Source organism: Callorhinus ursinus, unplaced genomic scaffold (assembly GCF_003265705.2).
Source record: "Callorhinus ursinus isolate GAN/ISIS: 27379988/994484 unplaced genomic scaffold, GSC_fseal_2.0 scaffold12, whole genome shotgun sequence".
NCBI lineage: Eukaryota > Metazoa > Chordata > Mammalia > Carnivora > Otariidae > Callorhinus > Callorhinus ursinus.
Window position 1 is genome coordinate 72,701,019 of NW_027397074.1, and position 17,782 is coordinate 72,718,800.

The 17,782-nt window shown below is 40.3% G+C and overlaps 1 protein-coding gene across 2 annotated transcripts in view; it reads left to right on the forward strand.

Annotated features, from left to right (window-relative positions):
* LRGUK (leucine rich repeats and guanylate kinase domain containing) overlaps positions 1 to 17,782 on the forward strand; it is a 113,351-nt gene that overhangs the window by 42,274 nt on the left and 53,295 nt on the right. For both annotated transcript variants that reach the window (XM_025854848.2, XM_073899217.1), the window contains exons 7-11: positions 692 to 835; positions 5,773 to 5,853; positions 7,440 to 7,526; positions 9,129 to 9,235; positions 14,300 to 14,419. In XM_025854848.2, coding sequence (XP_025710633.1) covers positions 692 to 835; positions 5,773 to 5,853; positions 7,440 to 7,526; positions 9,129 to 9,235; positions 14,300 to 14,419 — 539 coding nt within the window. The remainder of the gene's footprint in view (positions 1 to 691; positions 836 to 5,772; positions 5,854 to 7,439; positions 7,527 to 9,128; positions 9,236 to 14,299; positions 14,420 to 17,782) is intronic.

Consider the following 17,782-nt stretch of genomic DNA (forward strand, 5'->3'; position numbering starts at 1 on the left):
TCCCAACAGAGTAGCTAGAGTCCTTACATGGCAGCTCAGGGCTCCAGGATACAAGAAGGGAAGCTGCCAGGCCTTCTCAATTCTTAGACTTGGAACTGGCACACTTCTGCCATATTCTTTTCTTAAGGCAAGTCGTAGGTCCAGCCTAGATTCAAGAGGAGGGACCTGCTCAAAAGCATAAATAACTCAAGCCATGGATCAGACTACCACAGCCCTTATGATATGAAGTGATTATATTTAGAATGTTCCTGAAAACCAAGTATATGTGGGAATCACACTATACTTGTAATAATCACACGTGGTGTAACATGATGGCGCTGAAAGAATTGCAATTTTAAATATTGTTTCTGAAGATGAACACAGAGGTATGCTATTATTAGGATTTAGGTAAATAATGTTAAAAGCTTACACTACCTAGCTTCTGTCTGTCCTACTGATTCGAACATTCATATCGCAAGAACTTTAGTGAACATATGACATTCTGAATCTTCCAGCTGAAAAACTGGGAGTTCTTTCTGGGGCGTATGTATATGTGTTTATCAAGGTGATCAGTGGAAATGGGAGGGTGCGGGGCAACAAGAATGGCTTGCTGATTTTAGGAGATTGGGGCAGAATCCAGAATGAAAACTTGGCCTTACACTTTTTCCTACTAGAAGCTTTTAAGACATTGGTTGTATTTTACCAATTGTAGAGCAATAACCAGATTGAGAAGATCACGGGTTTGGAGGACCTAAAAGCCTTGCAGATTGTGGATCTGTCCCATAATCAGATCAGCAGCCTCCAGGGCTTAGAGAACCATGACCTCTTGGAAGTCATCAACCTGGAGGATAATAAGGTAACGTCACACGTCACCTGTCCTGGTTTCAGTGTCTGTGTAAGAGGACATACCAAGTCCCATTATTGGTTTCTCAAGGGCTGTCACTTGAAATGCCAGCTTAGAAACATTATTCTAGAAAATTTCCAGGAGCAGTCATTGCAGAAGGACTGTTTTGTTTGTTTGTAATTAATACAATTCTTAATTTTTGGAAATCTGATTATTCCTAATTACATTGTTTTAAGGGTTTAAATTGCAACCAAGTGGACATGACTTTCTGAAGTAGATGTGTTCATGTAAAATTTTGTGTAGAAAGGTGACCTTGGGAGTGTCTGAAATGTCAGAGCAGGGAAATGGGAGACATGAGAAGAGCCTCAGGCTGGTGTTGCCTGTGCCTATCATTTAAGGAGAAGAGGCACAGGGAGTGAATTCCTATATTCTATTGGTAACAAAAGTGTATGTTCCTAATCTGTAGGAGTTGGGGATTGGACTGACTCAAATTTTCTATATCTGGTTTAATACACACTTTGTTTCATAAACTATATAAATTGGTGTCCACTCTTAATTATACTTTATTTTCAGTGAAGCATTTGTACTCATAATCATGGTATATCTGACTACTTAAGCAATAATGTCTATAAAACAATTGTATTCTTACTGAGTACTTTATCACATTTTTTGGAAAGACTCATAAGGAAGTTGACTGTTTATTTCTTCTTGAAAATGCAAACTTGGCTGGCCCTGAAAGAGACATTGGTCTTACCTGGGGTGAGATGTGATGCTGTGGAGACATTTCTCTGTTCAGGTGTGATGGTGCTTATCAGTTATGTCTGATGACTCTTTCTCCAGTGAACTTGCATCACCTATTTATCTAAACATCAAGAAAAGGCCATCTTTAGGTCTGGGGAAAAGTAGATTTTTAATCACAGACAAAACTGTTCATCCTTATTTTTACTTGATTTGTATATTAAATTGTTTTGTCAGCTCCTAAGTTCACTTAACTTTTGCTCCCTGTGCCACGTGTCTTATGAAGTCAGCACAGTCTCTGTTTCTTTTAGTGTCTTTTCATGAAATTGCCATGAAAATGGTTCTCATGTATATCCAGGGAGTGTTGAAAAGGTATGGAATGCATCCATTGAGTCCCAACTGAATGCATCTCAGAATTCAGGAAAGGGAATAATGGTTAATGGTAATAATAGTAATAATTACAGTCATAAGATCATCTAGAGATATTTGTTGAGTACCCGTGCACAAAGCACTGTTCTAAGCACTTCACATCTATCATCTCATTTGATCCTCATTATAACCCTACTATTGCCATATTTTATAGATGAAGGAACTGGGGCACAGAGAGGTTAAGTGTAACATGCCCAAAGTTCTACGTCTAGCAAATAGCAGAGTCAGGATGCAAATATAGAATGGTTTGCCTCCAGACTCCGTGCTCTCAACACTGAAGGATAATACAGTAATTATCCTTCAGAAAAGCGTGTAGTGTAATGCTCTAGAAGAGTGCTTTCTGATAGAAATATAATGCAAGCCATAAATGTGAGCCATATATGCAATTTTAAGTTTTCTAGTAGGCACAATAAAAAAGTGAAAACAAACAAGGAAAAGTAATTGTAATAATATATTTTATTTAGCCCAGTACATCCAAAATATCATCATGTCAACATCTAATCTATAGAAAAATCATTGATGAGGCACTTTATAACCTCTTGCCCATACTAAGTTTTTGACATCTGGTATGTATTTTATACTTACACACATTTCAGTTCATCCTAGCCCTATTCCAAATGTTAAGTAGCCGCATGTGGCTAGTAACTACCATATTGGATAGTGCTGCTCTAGAAAGTGCTGCTCATGAATAAATATATTGTTCTCTTCCATTTCAAGAGACATTTCAAGTTACATTTGAAAACATTTAAGAAAAAAAAAGAGGGCTATCATTAAGTAAGTAAAGGAGTTTATAGTTTTCAAATGTTCAAGAGACTCCATTAAAGAAAAAGTGGCCATGTGTCCCAAAGCAGGGAATCCTTCGGGAGCAATTGAGTCCGTAACAATAACATAACTCCCTGGCTCCCCACTGGGCAGGTTGGGGAGCAACCAACAGTACTTTGAAATGTTCTTTGTGCCTTCCAAAGATTTCCTCAGAGATTTCCCCAGTACTACTGAGAATACCATGTCAGGTATGGAAAATTTGTCATTTAACAGAAACATAACTTAGCTGCTGCTCCTCATATGATTAATTTGATATTTTATCATTTGCACTTTCATCAGTATTATTTACTTGGTTTTAGCTGCTGACACATTGCTGTACCCTCACATGATCATTTCAACATCTCTTTTAAGTTCCTTTGCAACTGTTTCCCATCAGCTGGTGATTTGGGGGCCCTTATCACTCTCTCGAGTCCTTGTTAGAGTGGATGTCATAAAACTTATCCCCCAAATGTTAACTCTGTTATAACTTCAGTCCTTTCTTCTAAAAACATGACATTGGTTGGGGAGTTACTTAGAGAATGCTTTTCCTTCTTTTAGTGTCATTATTTCATAAATCAATCAGCCAATCAATCAATCAAAGAAAAAGTTTTCACAGGCCGCTTTAGGTGTGGATGCTGGGGCTTGGAGAGCATAGCCTACGAGGAAATGGCAAAATGAGAGTCAACTAAACTGCTCTCCCTAGGAATTCGAAGTTGACAGGCTGCTAGGGGTTGGGAGTAACCCACAGGGGCAGAGGAGGTTTGCAAAGAGGGGCACACGGAATCTGGGGATCAGCTGTGCTGGCGTGACATTCTTAGCTGATGTTCCTTTAAGAATAGAACCTTTCTGGCAGTGTTTTACTCTAAGTCATTTGGGGTGCTGTACCCCTACATCCACTGTAATGAATGATCTGTGATGCACACAGCCTTGGGTTTGGCATTTGAGAAGACATGCGGGTGGGTCTGCTGTGGGTTGAGGTCTTCAGGAGAGGGAGAGGGGGCCGATGCAGGACAGCCAGTATCTGTGGAATGTGTCTAATTCAGCAGACGTGGGATCTTGAAGCCAGGCTAGCCCATACTTGCTTGGCTCTGCCCTTAACAGCCTCTTCCTACCTTTGGAAGGACTAGGGGGGAAAGACAGCTGGATCCCTCTCATGTGACTCTCAAAAGACCAGGTGATCCCAGCTGACATTTTAGTTATAATTTTTTGTAGTCCGTGATCATGCTATTCATGTTGTTTGTAACATTTCAAGATCTTTCCATGTCAGTTACCAGAGATGTCACCATCTTCTAAAGTAAGTGCATAGTGTTCCTATCATGGGACTGTACTGTGTGACTCATTAAACTCATCACATAATGATGGGTTTTTTTCAGGATTTAGGAATTTTTAAACTTTTACTAAAAATGTTAGCCCAGACATTCTTTATCTAATGTTTGCCAGTCTGATGATCTCTTCAGTGTAAACCTCTTGAGGGTGGGGAAGCTGGTTCATAGCTTATGCACACATAACATATCAGCTTGCCCCTTAGGAAAAACATGCCAGTTTCCACCCTCACCAGCAGTGCGTGCCAGTGCATGCATGTGGCCAGGACTTGGCAGTGAGACATGTTCACCACAGGAAAACATCCCCTGCTTGCATTTGTGTCGGGTCCAAGCACAGGAGCTGTATGCTAGAGGAAAATCAATCCATGGCTCTGACTAAGCAGTGTGAAGCGAGTTGACTTTTCCACCTTCCTGAATCACACAATATTTAAAAAAAATGATCTTTTTATCTTGCAGAGGATCAAAATGCCCCTCTAATGGATCTAGTCATTGTGTTGAAAGAGCTGTGTCTGATAGCATAGCATTGCTATAAGCAGATTAATGCTTATTAATAAGCATATAGACCTAATGCCAGGTTCTTTGCGGTGACTCAGAATTTACCTTTTATATTATGTCTTTGAAAATGGCATCCCTTGAATATGGTGCCTGTGTTCTTCCCCTGATTTAACGCTGGGAGTAGTTTAATTTTAGCTGCATTTTGTGTTTGGATAACTCAGGAATTATCGGTGACTACCTTTGGAGAGCTTTCACAATGCACACAGAAATGACTTGGGGAGAAACAGAAATGAAGAAGTGCTTATTAATTTTTTTGCAGAAGTTTAGTATCCACATCTTAAATAAAATTATAATTATGCTAACTACAGGAAATTTAAGTAAAACTGTTTGTCTTTAGTGGGAAATCCAGGCATTCTGCAACCCAAGCTCTCTCCTTGGTCAAATTAAGGAACTGTCAAGCAGCCTTTTTTCCCCTCGTTTTTTAAAGTTGTGACACATAACCTACACAGAAAAGAGTATAAAACATAAGCGTGCAGTTTAAACAAAAAATTTTAAGGTGAATGCCCGTGTCAAGAAGTGTGTCGTATCATTTGTTTTTATCTTTCCTTAAACTAATTATCTTTTATTAAAAAAACAAAAGAGCTACACATGCACGTGTGGTAAGAAGTCTTCATCGGTGACAAGCAGCCAGGCTAGCAGAGGCAGCCCTGGGGAGGCAGACTGGGGAGCAGGAGGGCTAGGAAGGCTTAGGGTTGAGGAGAGAGAACCAGGGAGCCCCCACCTGCATTTTTTTTGTCCTATTTCTCTGATTCTGCATACTAAGTTATTTCTGCCTTAAAATAAATAAAATATTTATTAATAAAAAATAAAATATTAATTAATTAAAATAAATATGGCTGAGATGAGGAATAGTTCAGAGAACTATTTTTTAGCCAGAGAAGAAAAAAAGAAAATGTGGCTATGTGTGTTCACATTTAGTGAAGGAACATGCAGTAATTCCCTTGTTCTGCATTCGGAATACTCATGAGAAGGCTAGATATGCAACAGAGCAGTTTCTAAAATAAGTTGAAGTTAGAGGATCCATACCAGCTCCTCTTATAGTACTTTATGTTATTGGTTGTACAGTTAATCTCTTGATAATACTTTGTTTCTTTGATTAAACAGATTGCTGAGCTGGGTGAAATAGAATACATTGAAAATCTACCTCTCCTCCGGGTTCTCAATTTTCTAAGAAATCCAATTCAGGTGAGAGAGATTTATGGGCAGAGAGGGGGTGAGGACCTTCTTGGAATTCTTCAAGGAACACTTTTGATAAAGAGCATCAGGGCTGTGCATGCACTGTATTTACCTTCATTCTCGATCTCTAAGGGAGGTTTGGCCATTGAGGAGGTTTAGGCCAAGGAGCACCTATTCACGCTGTCAGTGAGAGTGGAGCCCGGAGTTCCCTGCCCCGGGTGGTCACGTGTGACTCATCCCCGCTGGTAATAAAGATCACGTGACACAGCTACTGAGACTGGAGCAATGTCCTTTTACGTTAGAGAAGGTGCCATGCTGGAGGTGTGGACAGACTCTGGTTCATGTCGTATAACAGGGGAAAGAAAGTCTAGGATCAGATACCTATAGTAATCTGTCTGGATATAGTTGGGAAATTGATGGTGTTGTAAAAACGATTATAGAAAGAAAGCCTCCATTTCCTATGGATTCTTCGCTTCTGATACTAAAAAATCCACTGTTTTTCAAGCCTCTCTCTTTCCTATCATTGATAGATCCTCTCTCCTGGCTTCTCTCCCTCCCTCTTTTTCCATTTGTCCTTCATTCCACTTTGCTACCTATACCCTTCCCTTCCTTTTCCAGAGACTCTTGAATTTAAATGTATCTCTGAGTACCTTTTTGTGTGTGTGTAACTTGATGAACATGTCTGGACAAGCAAAAAGAAAAAAAAAGCAAAAGCAAAAATGAAAAACAAGATTAAAAAATAAATCCAATCCTTGGTATGGAAATAGTGGCCAGCAACTTAAAAGCATCTCTGGTAAGAAAGGAGCAGGGCTTACAAAGCAACCATGAGCACCGCCCCCTCTTTTAGAGCCATGGGGAGTGTTTGTGCATGCCCATAAATAACCACAAACCCTATCACACACATTAACTCACTTATATACACAGCACCCCCCAACTCACGCATCACAGGACAAAAAAGATACCTTTGTATATTCATTTCATGTGCACTCTTATCTATGAAATGCATCACCCACTAATACCTTTCTCTTCAAAGATGTCACTTCTTAATACAAAACTTTAATTATATTTCTAAAAGCCAGATAATCCTAACATAGCAGATGGTTGGGAGTAATAAGGAATTTGTTCTATAAATGAATATTATTTATTATTGTAAAATAAATTCACAATGGTACAAATTAATTCAAACAAATACAAAATAAATGACAAACGAGTCATAAATAATGTTCATTATTTGCAATAATGAAACTCTTTGGAGTTAGAAGAAAAAGGATTTGAATCACTGGCCATGGAATCTTAGGTGAAATGCTTCACGACTCTGAGGCTTAGTTAGTTTCTCTTTAGAAATGAAGATGATCATACTTGTCCTGCTGTGTCACAGAGAGATTAACAAGATCACATGTTTGAAGAGCTTTGTAAGCTACAAGGCACAGTCTGCGTGTGAGTTAATATGAGGGGACTGCTAAGCGTGAAACTGCAGACACCTTGAGGGTGTGTGTATGTGGGTAGGGTAGAAGCTGAAACACCTACGTGTGAGAGTAGCATGCTAGCGCTTGGTCATGAAGGCAATTGAATATTCCTCTTGATATTTTAAACAGGAAAAATCTGAATATTGGTTCTTCGTGATTTTTATGCTCCTACGACTAACAGAATTAGATCAGAAGAAAATTAAAGTGGAAGAAAAGGTATGTAATCATATTATTCCATGTGTTTGTGAGTTAATGTGCTCAAGGGCTTTGCTGTCTGCTGTGGGACGGACGTAATCAATAAATGGCACACGTGATAACATGGGAATTAACTACTTATTTAGGGAGTGCTTCCTTACTCTGTGGTTTAACCCCCTGCAAAGCTGAGCATCAGCACGGATGCAGCGAAGATGCTGCTCTGGCACAGTCAACAGGCCGGCAGTGGGGATGGAAGCCGTGCTCCATGGGTCCAGGCAGCAGCGGGATGGCAGTCTATTAACTTGGATAACTATCATAATTGAGGGTGTGTGATTCTCACTGTGTTGCTCTAAACATTCATTTAATAATGAAATTTATTATTATGTCACTCTACATTTACAATCAAAAGGTACTCAAATCACTCTCCTGGTATTTTAAGCCCTTAATTCTGCTCTTTAAAAGTCATGATCCCCGGGGCACCTGGGTGGCTCAGTCGTTAAGCGTCTGCCTTCAGCTCAGGTCATGATCCCAGGGTTCTGGGATCGAGCCCCGCATCAGGCTCTCCGCTCACCGGGAAGCCTGCTTCTCCTTCTCCCACTCTCCCGGCTTGTGTTCCTGCTCTCGCTATCTCTCTCTCGCTCTCTGTCAAATAAATAAATAAATAATCTTTTAAAAAATAATAAAAAATAAAATAAAATCATGATCCTCCTGGACACACGGTTCCAGAGTAACCAGACCTGACACACTAGCATGTGCCTCCCCGCCACCATGCCAGGGGTGCTACTTTGTCTTGCTTTAGTGACTGGGCACAGCTGAAATCTCCACTAACAAGGGATTTCTTACACTAAATGCCGATTTGAGATGAGCATGAAAGCAGATATAAGTATGTAGAGGGGCAGGTATTCCATTTCATACATGCGTTTTGGAAATCGCTGTTAAAAATAGTTACAGATGTTAGTGCGTTGTTATTCTCAAACTCAGAGGCACTTGCTAGATTTCTTTTTCTCTTTAATGTTTTGTGAAGGGAATGCAATTCAAAAGCCTTCATTAAGTAAAGGTGGGGTTCACGAAGATCATGTGTGTAGAGGGGTGACAAGGACACATGGATAGAGAAGGCTACGTCACGAGGGAAAGATCCCTATCTTTGAACACAGGGAGCTCTGCTGAAAGAGGTGGAGGTTTGGATAGAATTTGAGATCATTGGAATCGCTCCTGGTTGAGATGGCATGAGGAACACATCCTCGTGGTATCAATGACCTGGAATCTAGAACTATGTATTTTATTTCTTCCTCTCATACTCAAGAGTGGGAATGTTTACTATATTAAAAGTAATCTTGGGCTTTAGAGGTTTTGTGTTTGCTTCTTCTCTTCCAAACCCGGGAGCATAAAGAAGTAGGGGACCCAGTGTCTCCAGCTCCATATTTTAAGATAATCATCCTTATTTAGGTTTTAGGAAAGTGAGAGTAGACACAAAGACTGAGCACAAAGGTCCATGAGCATGCATTAAATTATTTTCTGTACCTGGTTGCCTGTTTGGAATGTTTCACTCAAGAAAAATCTAAGACTTGTCTTCTTTTAAGAAATGAAGCGTGTTTTCCTCTTGCATTTCTAATTCTGGCAAAGGTTGCTGCCGTGAATAGATACGACCCTCCCCCAGAAGTGGTCGCAGCCCAAGATCACCTGACCCATGTTGTCAACAGTGTGATGCAGCCGCAGAGGATCTTTGACAGGTATTTGTGAGGGATCCCCAGGGTAGAACTCAGGGTGGCGAGCACAGGACAACCTCATCATCTGCCTAGCACTGTTTTGTCTTTATTTGTCTTTATTTGGCTGTCTCAGTTTTAGCGATTATCATCACATGCTTGAGTGTGGGGTTTATTCATTGGTGGTTTCCCAGGTGTGGAGATGAGTGGATTCATCTTCCCTTTTCCATCCAGCCCCTTGAATGGTGACTAGCCTCTGACATAGGACAGTGAAACACAATGTTTAAAAATGTGTCAGCTTTCCTGCTGTAGGATAGAGCCATAGACCTTTGCCTCATTAACAAAGAATTATGATGATTTCTGTCCACTGTAAATTTTTCATTAGCTGTAAGTAGATGCTCGATAGCCCTGCCAAAGAGCATGAATGCAGCTTATGAGAGAGTCCATAGAAGGAAGCCCAGCTAGCCCAAGGGAAACCTGAAATAGTGTTTATACTGATTGCACTGAGCCCGTGAGTCACCCAGCTTAGTTGAACACATGAACCGAGTCTCTCACCTCTAAGTTCAAAGACAGATTTACCACAGTTTCTCCATTTCTTTTTAAACAATCTGTTGGAGCAGATGGCCTTTTATGCTATAAGTATATTGCAGAAATTCTATCAATACCCAAAGGCATTTAAAAAATACTTGTAAAATCTCTTCGTTATAAATGGCTTCCCTTCTTTATGTGGTGTTTGCTTCTGTAGTTCACATGGTTGGTTCCCCACAGAGAACACAATGTTTTATTTTGCATCCAGGACATGATTTTTTACATATAATTTAATAATACAGACATTGACAGTTTTATATATTTATGGTCGCCCTCTAGGTGGAATGATTTATCATTTATTTGCATACATCTAGAAAAGCACATTTGATTTAAAAGAAGGGCATTTATAGCCTCATTGTATTTCTTTCCTAGTTTATGAGATTGCTAGTTGTTTCATGCTTTAGGGTACATTTATATAAAAATATGTATCAAAGAAATTTACAGCACTGTCTGAAAAACACGTATTTCATCATCATTTGCGGCTATCGAGTAGACAAGAGCAAAGTGGCCAACCAGCCCCAGATGCTCCAGAATGGAGCAGTGTTCGTTGTGAGAAGCTCACAGAGATAGGGGCAAGCCTACCATTGCCCTTCCCAAGCTGGGCCAGTAGGGAACCCTCACTCTTGACCTTGGCGCTCTTATGCTGCATATTGGGGAACACCCTGCAACTAGGGTGAGGATAAAATACTAAAATTACATGGCAGAATCTTGACTCTGGCCTGGTAATCATGGATAGCTTTCTTGAGCTTTCTTGCTCTCCTGTATGACAAGGTCCTCCAGGTTCATCTTCTACAAGCCCTGTCCAAACTCTGGAATCAACCACTTCTCCAAGAAGCCCTGGTTTGTTTTAGTGAGAAATGGTAGTTCCCAGTCACAATCTGGGTGCTAGAGGTTATCCTTGCTACTGAGTTGGTCGTTGTTGTTAGGAGTTTTAGTGGACAGAGCTAGGAATGTATTTCCTTCCTCCCTTCCTTCCGTCCACCCACCCACCCATGTACCCAACCACCCACTGGTCTATTCTGTCTATTGTGTTTATCTATTTATATGTCTCTATCTACATCTATTCAATCTGTTTATATCTAGTCTATATCTAGGTGATCTATATCTATTTATAGGTAGATGATAAAAGATCTCCTGAATTCATATTGATACTTTCAATTCAATTTCAAGACGATGGTTGAGCTTTTACTTATCCTCCTCTCTATTACATCCGTGTCCTCCCTCCCACATCAAAAACACAGGGGAAGATGGATTTAGAATATCCCATAATTACTTTTTTCAAATCCCTTATTGTAACATTAACAGTATCAGTGCTAATACTACCACCACCATGATTACTGAAAACACTAAAATCCTGTTTCGCCTATACTCTTCTCCACACCCCCCCCATTTTTTATTGTGGTAAAGTATATATAACATAAAATTTGCCATTTTAACCATTTTAGAGTGTACAGTTGAGTGGCATTAATTATATTTACACTGTTGTGGCAACCATCACCACCACCTGTTTTCGAAATTTTTCATCCATCCCCCCCACCCCCAAACAAAAGCTGTAACTAAGCAGTGACTGCCCACTGCCTGCTACTCCCAGTCCCTGGAGACTTCACATATCCTTTCTATCCCTGTGAATTTGCCTATTGTATACATTTTATGTGTCAATCACCCACATTAAAAATAGTGTACCATATTTATATTGTCAGAACGTGTATCCATCACACACCGTACTTCCTCCTTTGCTGTCATTTGGTCTTAGTTCTGTGGATAAATGCATATTTATGGCTCCCAACCAGCCCTTGTATTGATGTCTCCTGAGTTAATTGGGTGTATGGAGCTTTTTCTCCAGTAGACTCCTTAGGATGGGCTATGGGATCAGTATCCCATGACCTCTTGCATGTTGATAATATTCTCTGTCCTTTATACTTGAAAGTCATTTTTGTTATATTTGAAATCTGTGGCTCAAACTTTTTTCCTTGACTATATAAAGGATGTTACTCTTTTTTGAGGGGGTGCAAAACATCTATCAAAATCTGATAGACAATTTTCTTTCCCTTATAAGTCATGTGTTCTCTTTTTCTAGCTGAATGGTTTTTTTTTTTCTTTTAAGTCCAGTCATTTTACTAGACTATATCTTAATATTAGTCATTCTGAGCTAATACTCTCAGGTATTTTGTGTACTATTTCAATGCCTAGTTTTACTTTTTTATTTTAGGAAAGTTTTCTTGAATTACAGTCTTTAATATTTGTTCTGTTCCTTTGCTTTGGTTTTCTCCTTCAGAAAGAGGATCTCCTTTGCCTATATTCAATATTTGTCACTTTCAATTTTTTTCTCTTTAATCATTTAAAAAATTTTACTTTCAGATAATTTTATTTTTTATTTTATTTTTATTTAAATTCAATTAGCCCACATATAGTACATCATTAGTTTTTGGCGTAGTGTTCAATGATTCATAAGTTGCGTATAACTTTGAGATAATTTTAGATTCACATGCAGTTGTAAGAGATAATACAGAGAAATTCTAGATGTTTCCCCCAATGGTGATACCTTGCCTAACTAAGTAGAATATCAAAACCAGGAAATTGACATTGATACAACCCACCAACCTGATCAGATATGACCAGCTTTGCATGTACTCGTGTATGCATTTAGTTCTGTGCAATTTTGTCACATGTATAGATCATATGAGCACCACTACAGAAGACTTTTGTCACAGGAATCCCTGCACTTCCCTTTTAGAGCCATAGCCACCTCTTTCCTCTTCAACTCCCCTAATCCCTGGCAACCAGTAGTCTAGTCTCCATCTCTATCGTGTTGTCATTTCAAGAATATTATACAAATGGCATCATATAGTGTATAACCTTTTAGAATTGGCTTTTTTTTTTAACTTAGCCTTATTCCCTGGAGATGCATCCAAGTTGTTGGATATACCAACAATTCATTCCTTTTTTTGCTGAGTAGTATTCCTTGTATGGATGCACCAGGTTAGTTTAACTATTCATCTCTTTTTAAAAATTTTATTGTTATGGTAATCACCATACATTACATCATTAGTTTTTGGTGTAGTGTTCCATGATTCATTGTTTGCATATAACACCCAGTGCTCCATGCAGAACGTGCCCTCTTTAATACCCATCACCAGGCTAACCCATCCCCCACCCCCCTCCCCTCTAGAACCCTCAGTTTGTTTCTCAGAGTCCATCGTCTCTCATGGTTCATCTCCCCCTCCGATTCCCCCCCCTGCATTTTTCCCTTCCTGCTATGGGGAGGGTTTGTGCTATGGTGAGTGCTGTGAATTGTGTAAGACGGTTGAATCACAGACCTGTACCTCTGAAACAAATAGTACATTATAAGATAACTATTCATCTCTTGAAAGACTTCTGAGCTGATTCTGTTTGGGGGCTATTACAAATCCAGCTGTTATGGCTATTGATGTACAGATTTTTGCTCATGTACAGTTTCAGCCTGCTTGCTTTTTCCAGTGGATACCCCTTGACTCTGCTGGGGTTCCCTTGTCCTCAGGCCTGTCACTTGCTGCCCCAAACCTCCCCCCCCCCCCCCCCCCCCCCCCCCGCCCCGCACGGATTCCAGCACTGGGCAAGCCTTGTGGGTTTATGGTTCATGGAGATACTTTCTCACCTGCTTTTGTTACACATGTTATCCATGGGCTTTTGCTCTTAATTTTTTCTGTTTTTTTCTGTGGATGCCACCACCACCTCCATTCTTCATCATAGAATCTATACCTTAGCATGTATTTTTAAAATATGTTTTATTCTGGATTTCTATAGTTGTGGCACGAGTAGAATTCACACACTCCAGCCAGCATGCTTTCACTCCTTAGTCCAGTCTTTCAGGCCCAGAAGCCATGCCTAGATTCCTATATTAGCTCTTAGCTATTAGCTGTTCCTTTGAGCAAGTTAATCAACCTCTCTGTACTTCAGTTTCTTTGTGTATGAAATGGGGATAATGATAGATAATGATAGAAACATCTTCATCCGCTTCCTGTAGTAATTAAATGAGGTAATGCCCGTCAGATTCCTAGAATAGTTCCTGGCATATAGTGATTGCTCAGGTAAATTTTATAATTATTACCATTTTCATTGCATATCTGTGTTCTAATTTAGTGGGTATGGATGTTAAAACTTACCTCTCAGAGAGCATTCTTCCTTCTTCTGTTTTGAAGTTCTTGGGGAAATACTTTATCAACCAAGAACTAACACATCTTTCCATATTTTTCCTTTTAAAAATGTCATTAAAGTAAATTTACATACATTTGGACTTGACTTGTTATCTACACTTTGAATATTATTTTTGGCCTATCATCATCAACTTGCTCTGGAAAGTAGGACCAGCCTCCTGTCCTGGGCCTGCAGGTAGCATGTGCTCAGTCATGAACTTAGGTGTGACTGTGGTGTAGACCCTGACTTGGGAGTGACTGTGGTGTAGTCCCTGCCCGCTGGGCATGTATGTGACTAGGACCGGCCGTCACTGCCTGCCCTATGTTCCAGCACCCTCCCCCGCCTGGACGCCCCTTATCCCATGTTGGTGCTAGCTGGTCCTGAAGCCTGTGGGAAACGAGAACTGGCTCACCGCCTCTGCAGAGAGTTCAGCACGTACTTCCGATACGGGTAAGTGTGTTCATGTAAGGCTGTACATTGTCGGCTGTGGCTGTTAATTGTAAGCAAGCTCAAAAAGGTGCAGATTAGGCTCATCAGCTTCTTTGCTATTTATTACGCTGTGATAGATACCCTGTACTTTATTTATTTGTTGTACTTTATTCCTCCAAATGTTTACCTTCCTTCACTGACAGCTCACATCACTCTCCAAGGGTTGAAGATCCACGTATTTTTAGGGAAGAGTGATGGCGTCGCAGCCCCGGCTCATCCTGTGGCCACGGGATGCCACAGCACGGATAGTGCGGTGACAGGGGGCGGGCTTGGTACTCAGAGGACCCGTGAGCTCCTCTCCCTTCCCCCGCTGGACTCATGCCGACTGCGCCTCCGCTTCCTCATCTCCATGCGGGGCGTCCTCTTTAGAGGCCTATTTCAGGAGGAAGGAAAGAGAAATGACGGCAAACGTTTTCCCTTTCCTTTCCTTTCCCTCAGGCTAGCATTCAGTGCACTCCCATTTTCTGGAGCAAACGTTTTGCGGTGTGATTCCCTCATGGTCCAGTTAAAATAGAAGAGAATATCAAAAATATGAGGACCATTCAAAAAAAATCTTCAGCTGGACTTACAGACTACTTAAAGGTTTCTGGGAGTCAGAGTTAAGAGTCACCACTGTGGTCTTTTAAACTGGTTTCCTCTTAATTTTTACCTATGGCAAAGCAATTACCTTTAGATTAGTAATGTTTGTCAGTGACCGGAGGAGGGGACTGCAAAGCTATTTCAGACAGCAAGAAAAATAAATGCAAATTATTTTCTAATGCCTTTCCTTCCCTTAAGCTATACATGTTCAAACAATGTAAATACTATTTGAAACAGGTCCATTTACTTAGATATCTAAAATTACATCCCTCATTTGAATAACTCTGGGATCCAAATATATAGAATGATTTATTTACTAATATATTTTAAGCCCCCTGAAGTAACAAAATAAATTAAAACTTAACATTAGAATAAAAAAGTACAGAGTGCCATTTTGCCTGTATAGGGGTGCTGACCCTGTTTTAAAAGATAAGTAGAACGCAATGAATGGAAGGTCAAAGTCGGGCAGAGAGGTGTATCCCAACTATAGTGCCAGTGTAAACCTAGAACCTTCTAGCAAACCAGAATGCCGGGAACCAAGGCTTTCTCTGATTAGAATTCCTTTTAATTATGTTGTAAAGGTTGAGAGCCAGGTCCTTCAGATGTGTTTGTGATACACGTTACGGAGGCATGAGGGATCAGATGTGTTCTCAGAGGTGTTTATTAACTCATCACTAAGACTGTGAGTCAGTCTGCCTCTCTTTTCTCACCTGGATGGGCCTTCTTATTATTCATTTTTATTAAATCCCGGTTCCCCCCATTAGAATGCTTATCCGTCATGCTTGTGATCGATTTATTTAGTGTATGTCTTCCCTACTCATCTGTAAGCCCAAGGAGGGTAGGGACCAATGTCAGCTTTGCCTACTGTTCGGTTCTCGGAGTTCAGCAGATGACCAGGCGCTTAATACCTACATGAGAAATACTTGTTAACCAAGTGACAGATTGAGTGAGTGCATGGGATGAAAGAATTAAGGGCATTATAAGCCACATTCCGTGGGAAATTACTGTGACAAGAAACACAGGTGATTTTCCACAACCACCACTGATGGATATCCGGGGACATGAATGGATTCATTCATTTGTTGACCAGTTCTTTCCCTAAATATTTATTGAATTCCTCCCATGTGCTAAGCCCTGCAGATACAGCGAGAACAAGATTGACAGTGTCCTTGCTTTCATGAGATTTGTAATCTAGTGGGGAACTCAGACCTTTAATTAGTGTCGTGCGTAGTTTGTGTGGAGGCACAAGGCAGCAACACAGAACCTTAAGACTAGCTTCGTGCCCACAGGGTTACTGCTGCTGTTGTCTCTCTCTTCCGGACGGAATTAGTGGGATGTGTGGAAAGACACTCCTAACTGCCTACTCACTCACCCACCTCCCTCGCAGACTCCGAAGCACTGGCCCCGCCGCACACTGGCGTCCCCGTGGAGGCAGAGATCAGGGCTTGCTCAGTGGCGCATCATTCTAAAAATTCCATCAAGGCATGGATCAAAGATCATATCATTGGGTTAAAAAAAAGGTATTAGGTAGTAATTTCATCTGTGGAGAAGGTAAGGTAGTACTACTTTCTATGCAGCAACTTTCTAATTAAAACAAATGATAAAACCAAAGCACATCCTCAGAGGCAAGTCATTGCTCTTGTTTAGATTTTTTAATTCCTTATCAACATAATTTTTATTGATTTTTAATTAAATGGGGGGGAAGGCATGAAAACAGTTTCATCATGACACATACAAGTATGTACAAAGGCACTTTCTCTGCCATTTACTTGTATCTTCTTTCCCATCTATTTCATTTTCTCATGGTATTCTGTTTTCCCTTTTTTAAATTACATTGACCCACGACTGAGACATTCAGTGAAATTCTCACACACTAAGTTGTATATCCGGATGTATCAGTATTAAAAGCATAACATGGTGGTCTAACAAGTATTGGAATGGCTGAGAGATCTTGTTCTTGTTTTAGGTTTTGATTTTTCTATTCTTGGTTTTAGAAATAGGTTGGCTGTTCTTTCTTTACCTCTATTAGTTCTACGTGGAGATAGGAATTTACTGCCTTCAAAATCTATTTCCAACCTTAATATTATCACACAAATCAGTGGCTCCCTGGCAGAGTAATGAATAATGGGAGAAACATAAAACAATGCTGGTATATCTGTCCAACTTCCAGATTTAAGGCCTTGAGAGTGAGCTGAATAGTCACAAAAGGAAAACTTTATTTTTCTTTCCAAGATCTCCATTTTACAGCAGTCTCTCTTTTTCTAACCTTTTTTTTGATGTCGACTACTAAACATCTTTACTTTTAGTACGATAATACAGTAAAGTAACAGACCACAGCTCTTGAGCTAAATGAGATGTATGAGCTGCAGCTACCTTCATGCAGTCTCATAATCTAAGGTCTGTTTATCCAGATGTGACAAACCAGTAGGATGGTTCATTTGTTCACCTAATCAGTGTTTATTGAGCACCAGCCCTGTGCTAGCAGAAACCGTAGAACAAAGCAGGCGTGGGTCTTGTCCTGGGAGCTTACCATCTAGTATTGGATTCAGGCAGGTCAGTGCTGGCTGACAGGATGGTTTGATGGGTGCTGTGCTGAGGGGAGTAAAGAGCCTCTGGGATAGAAGATGTGGAAGACACGTGGGATGTGGAACTTGAGCAGGAGCATCTTCCAGGAGGAAGGAACGACAGGCAGGTCTGATGAGCTGCAGGTACAGGCCGGAGTACCAGAAGTATGCAAGAAGATGG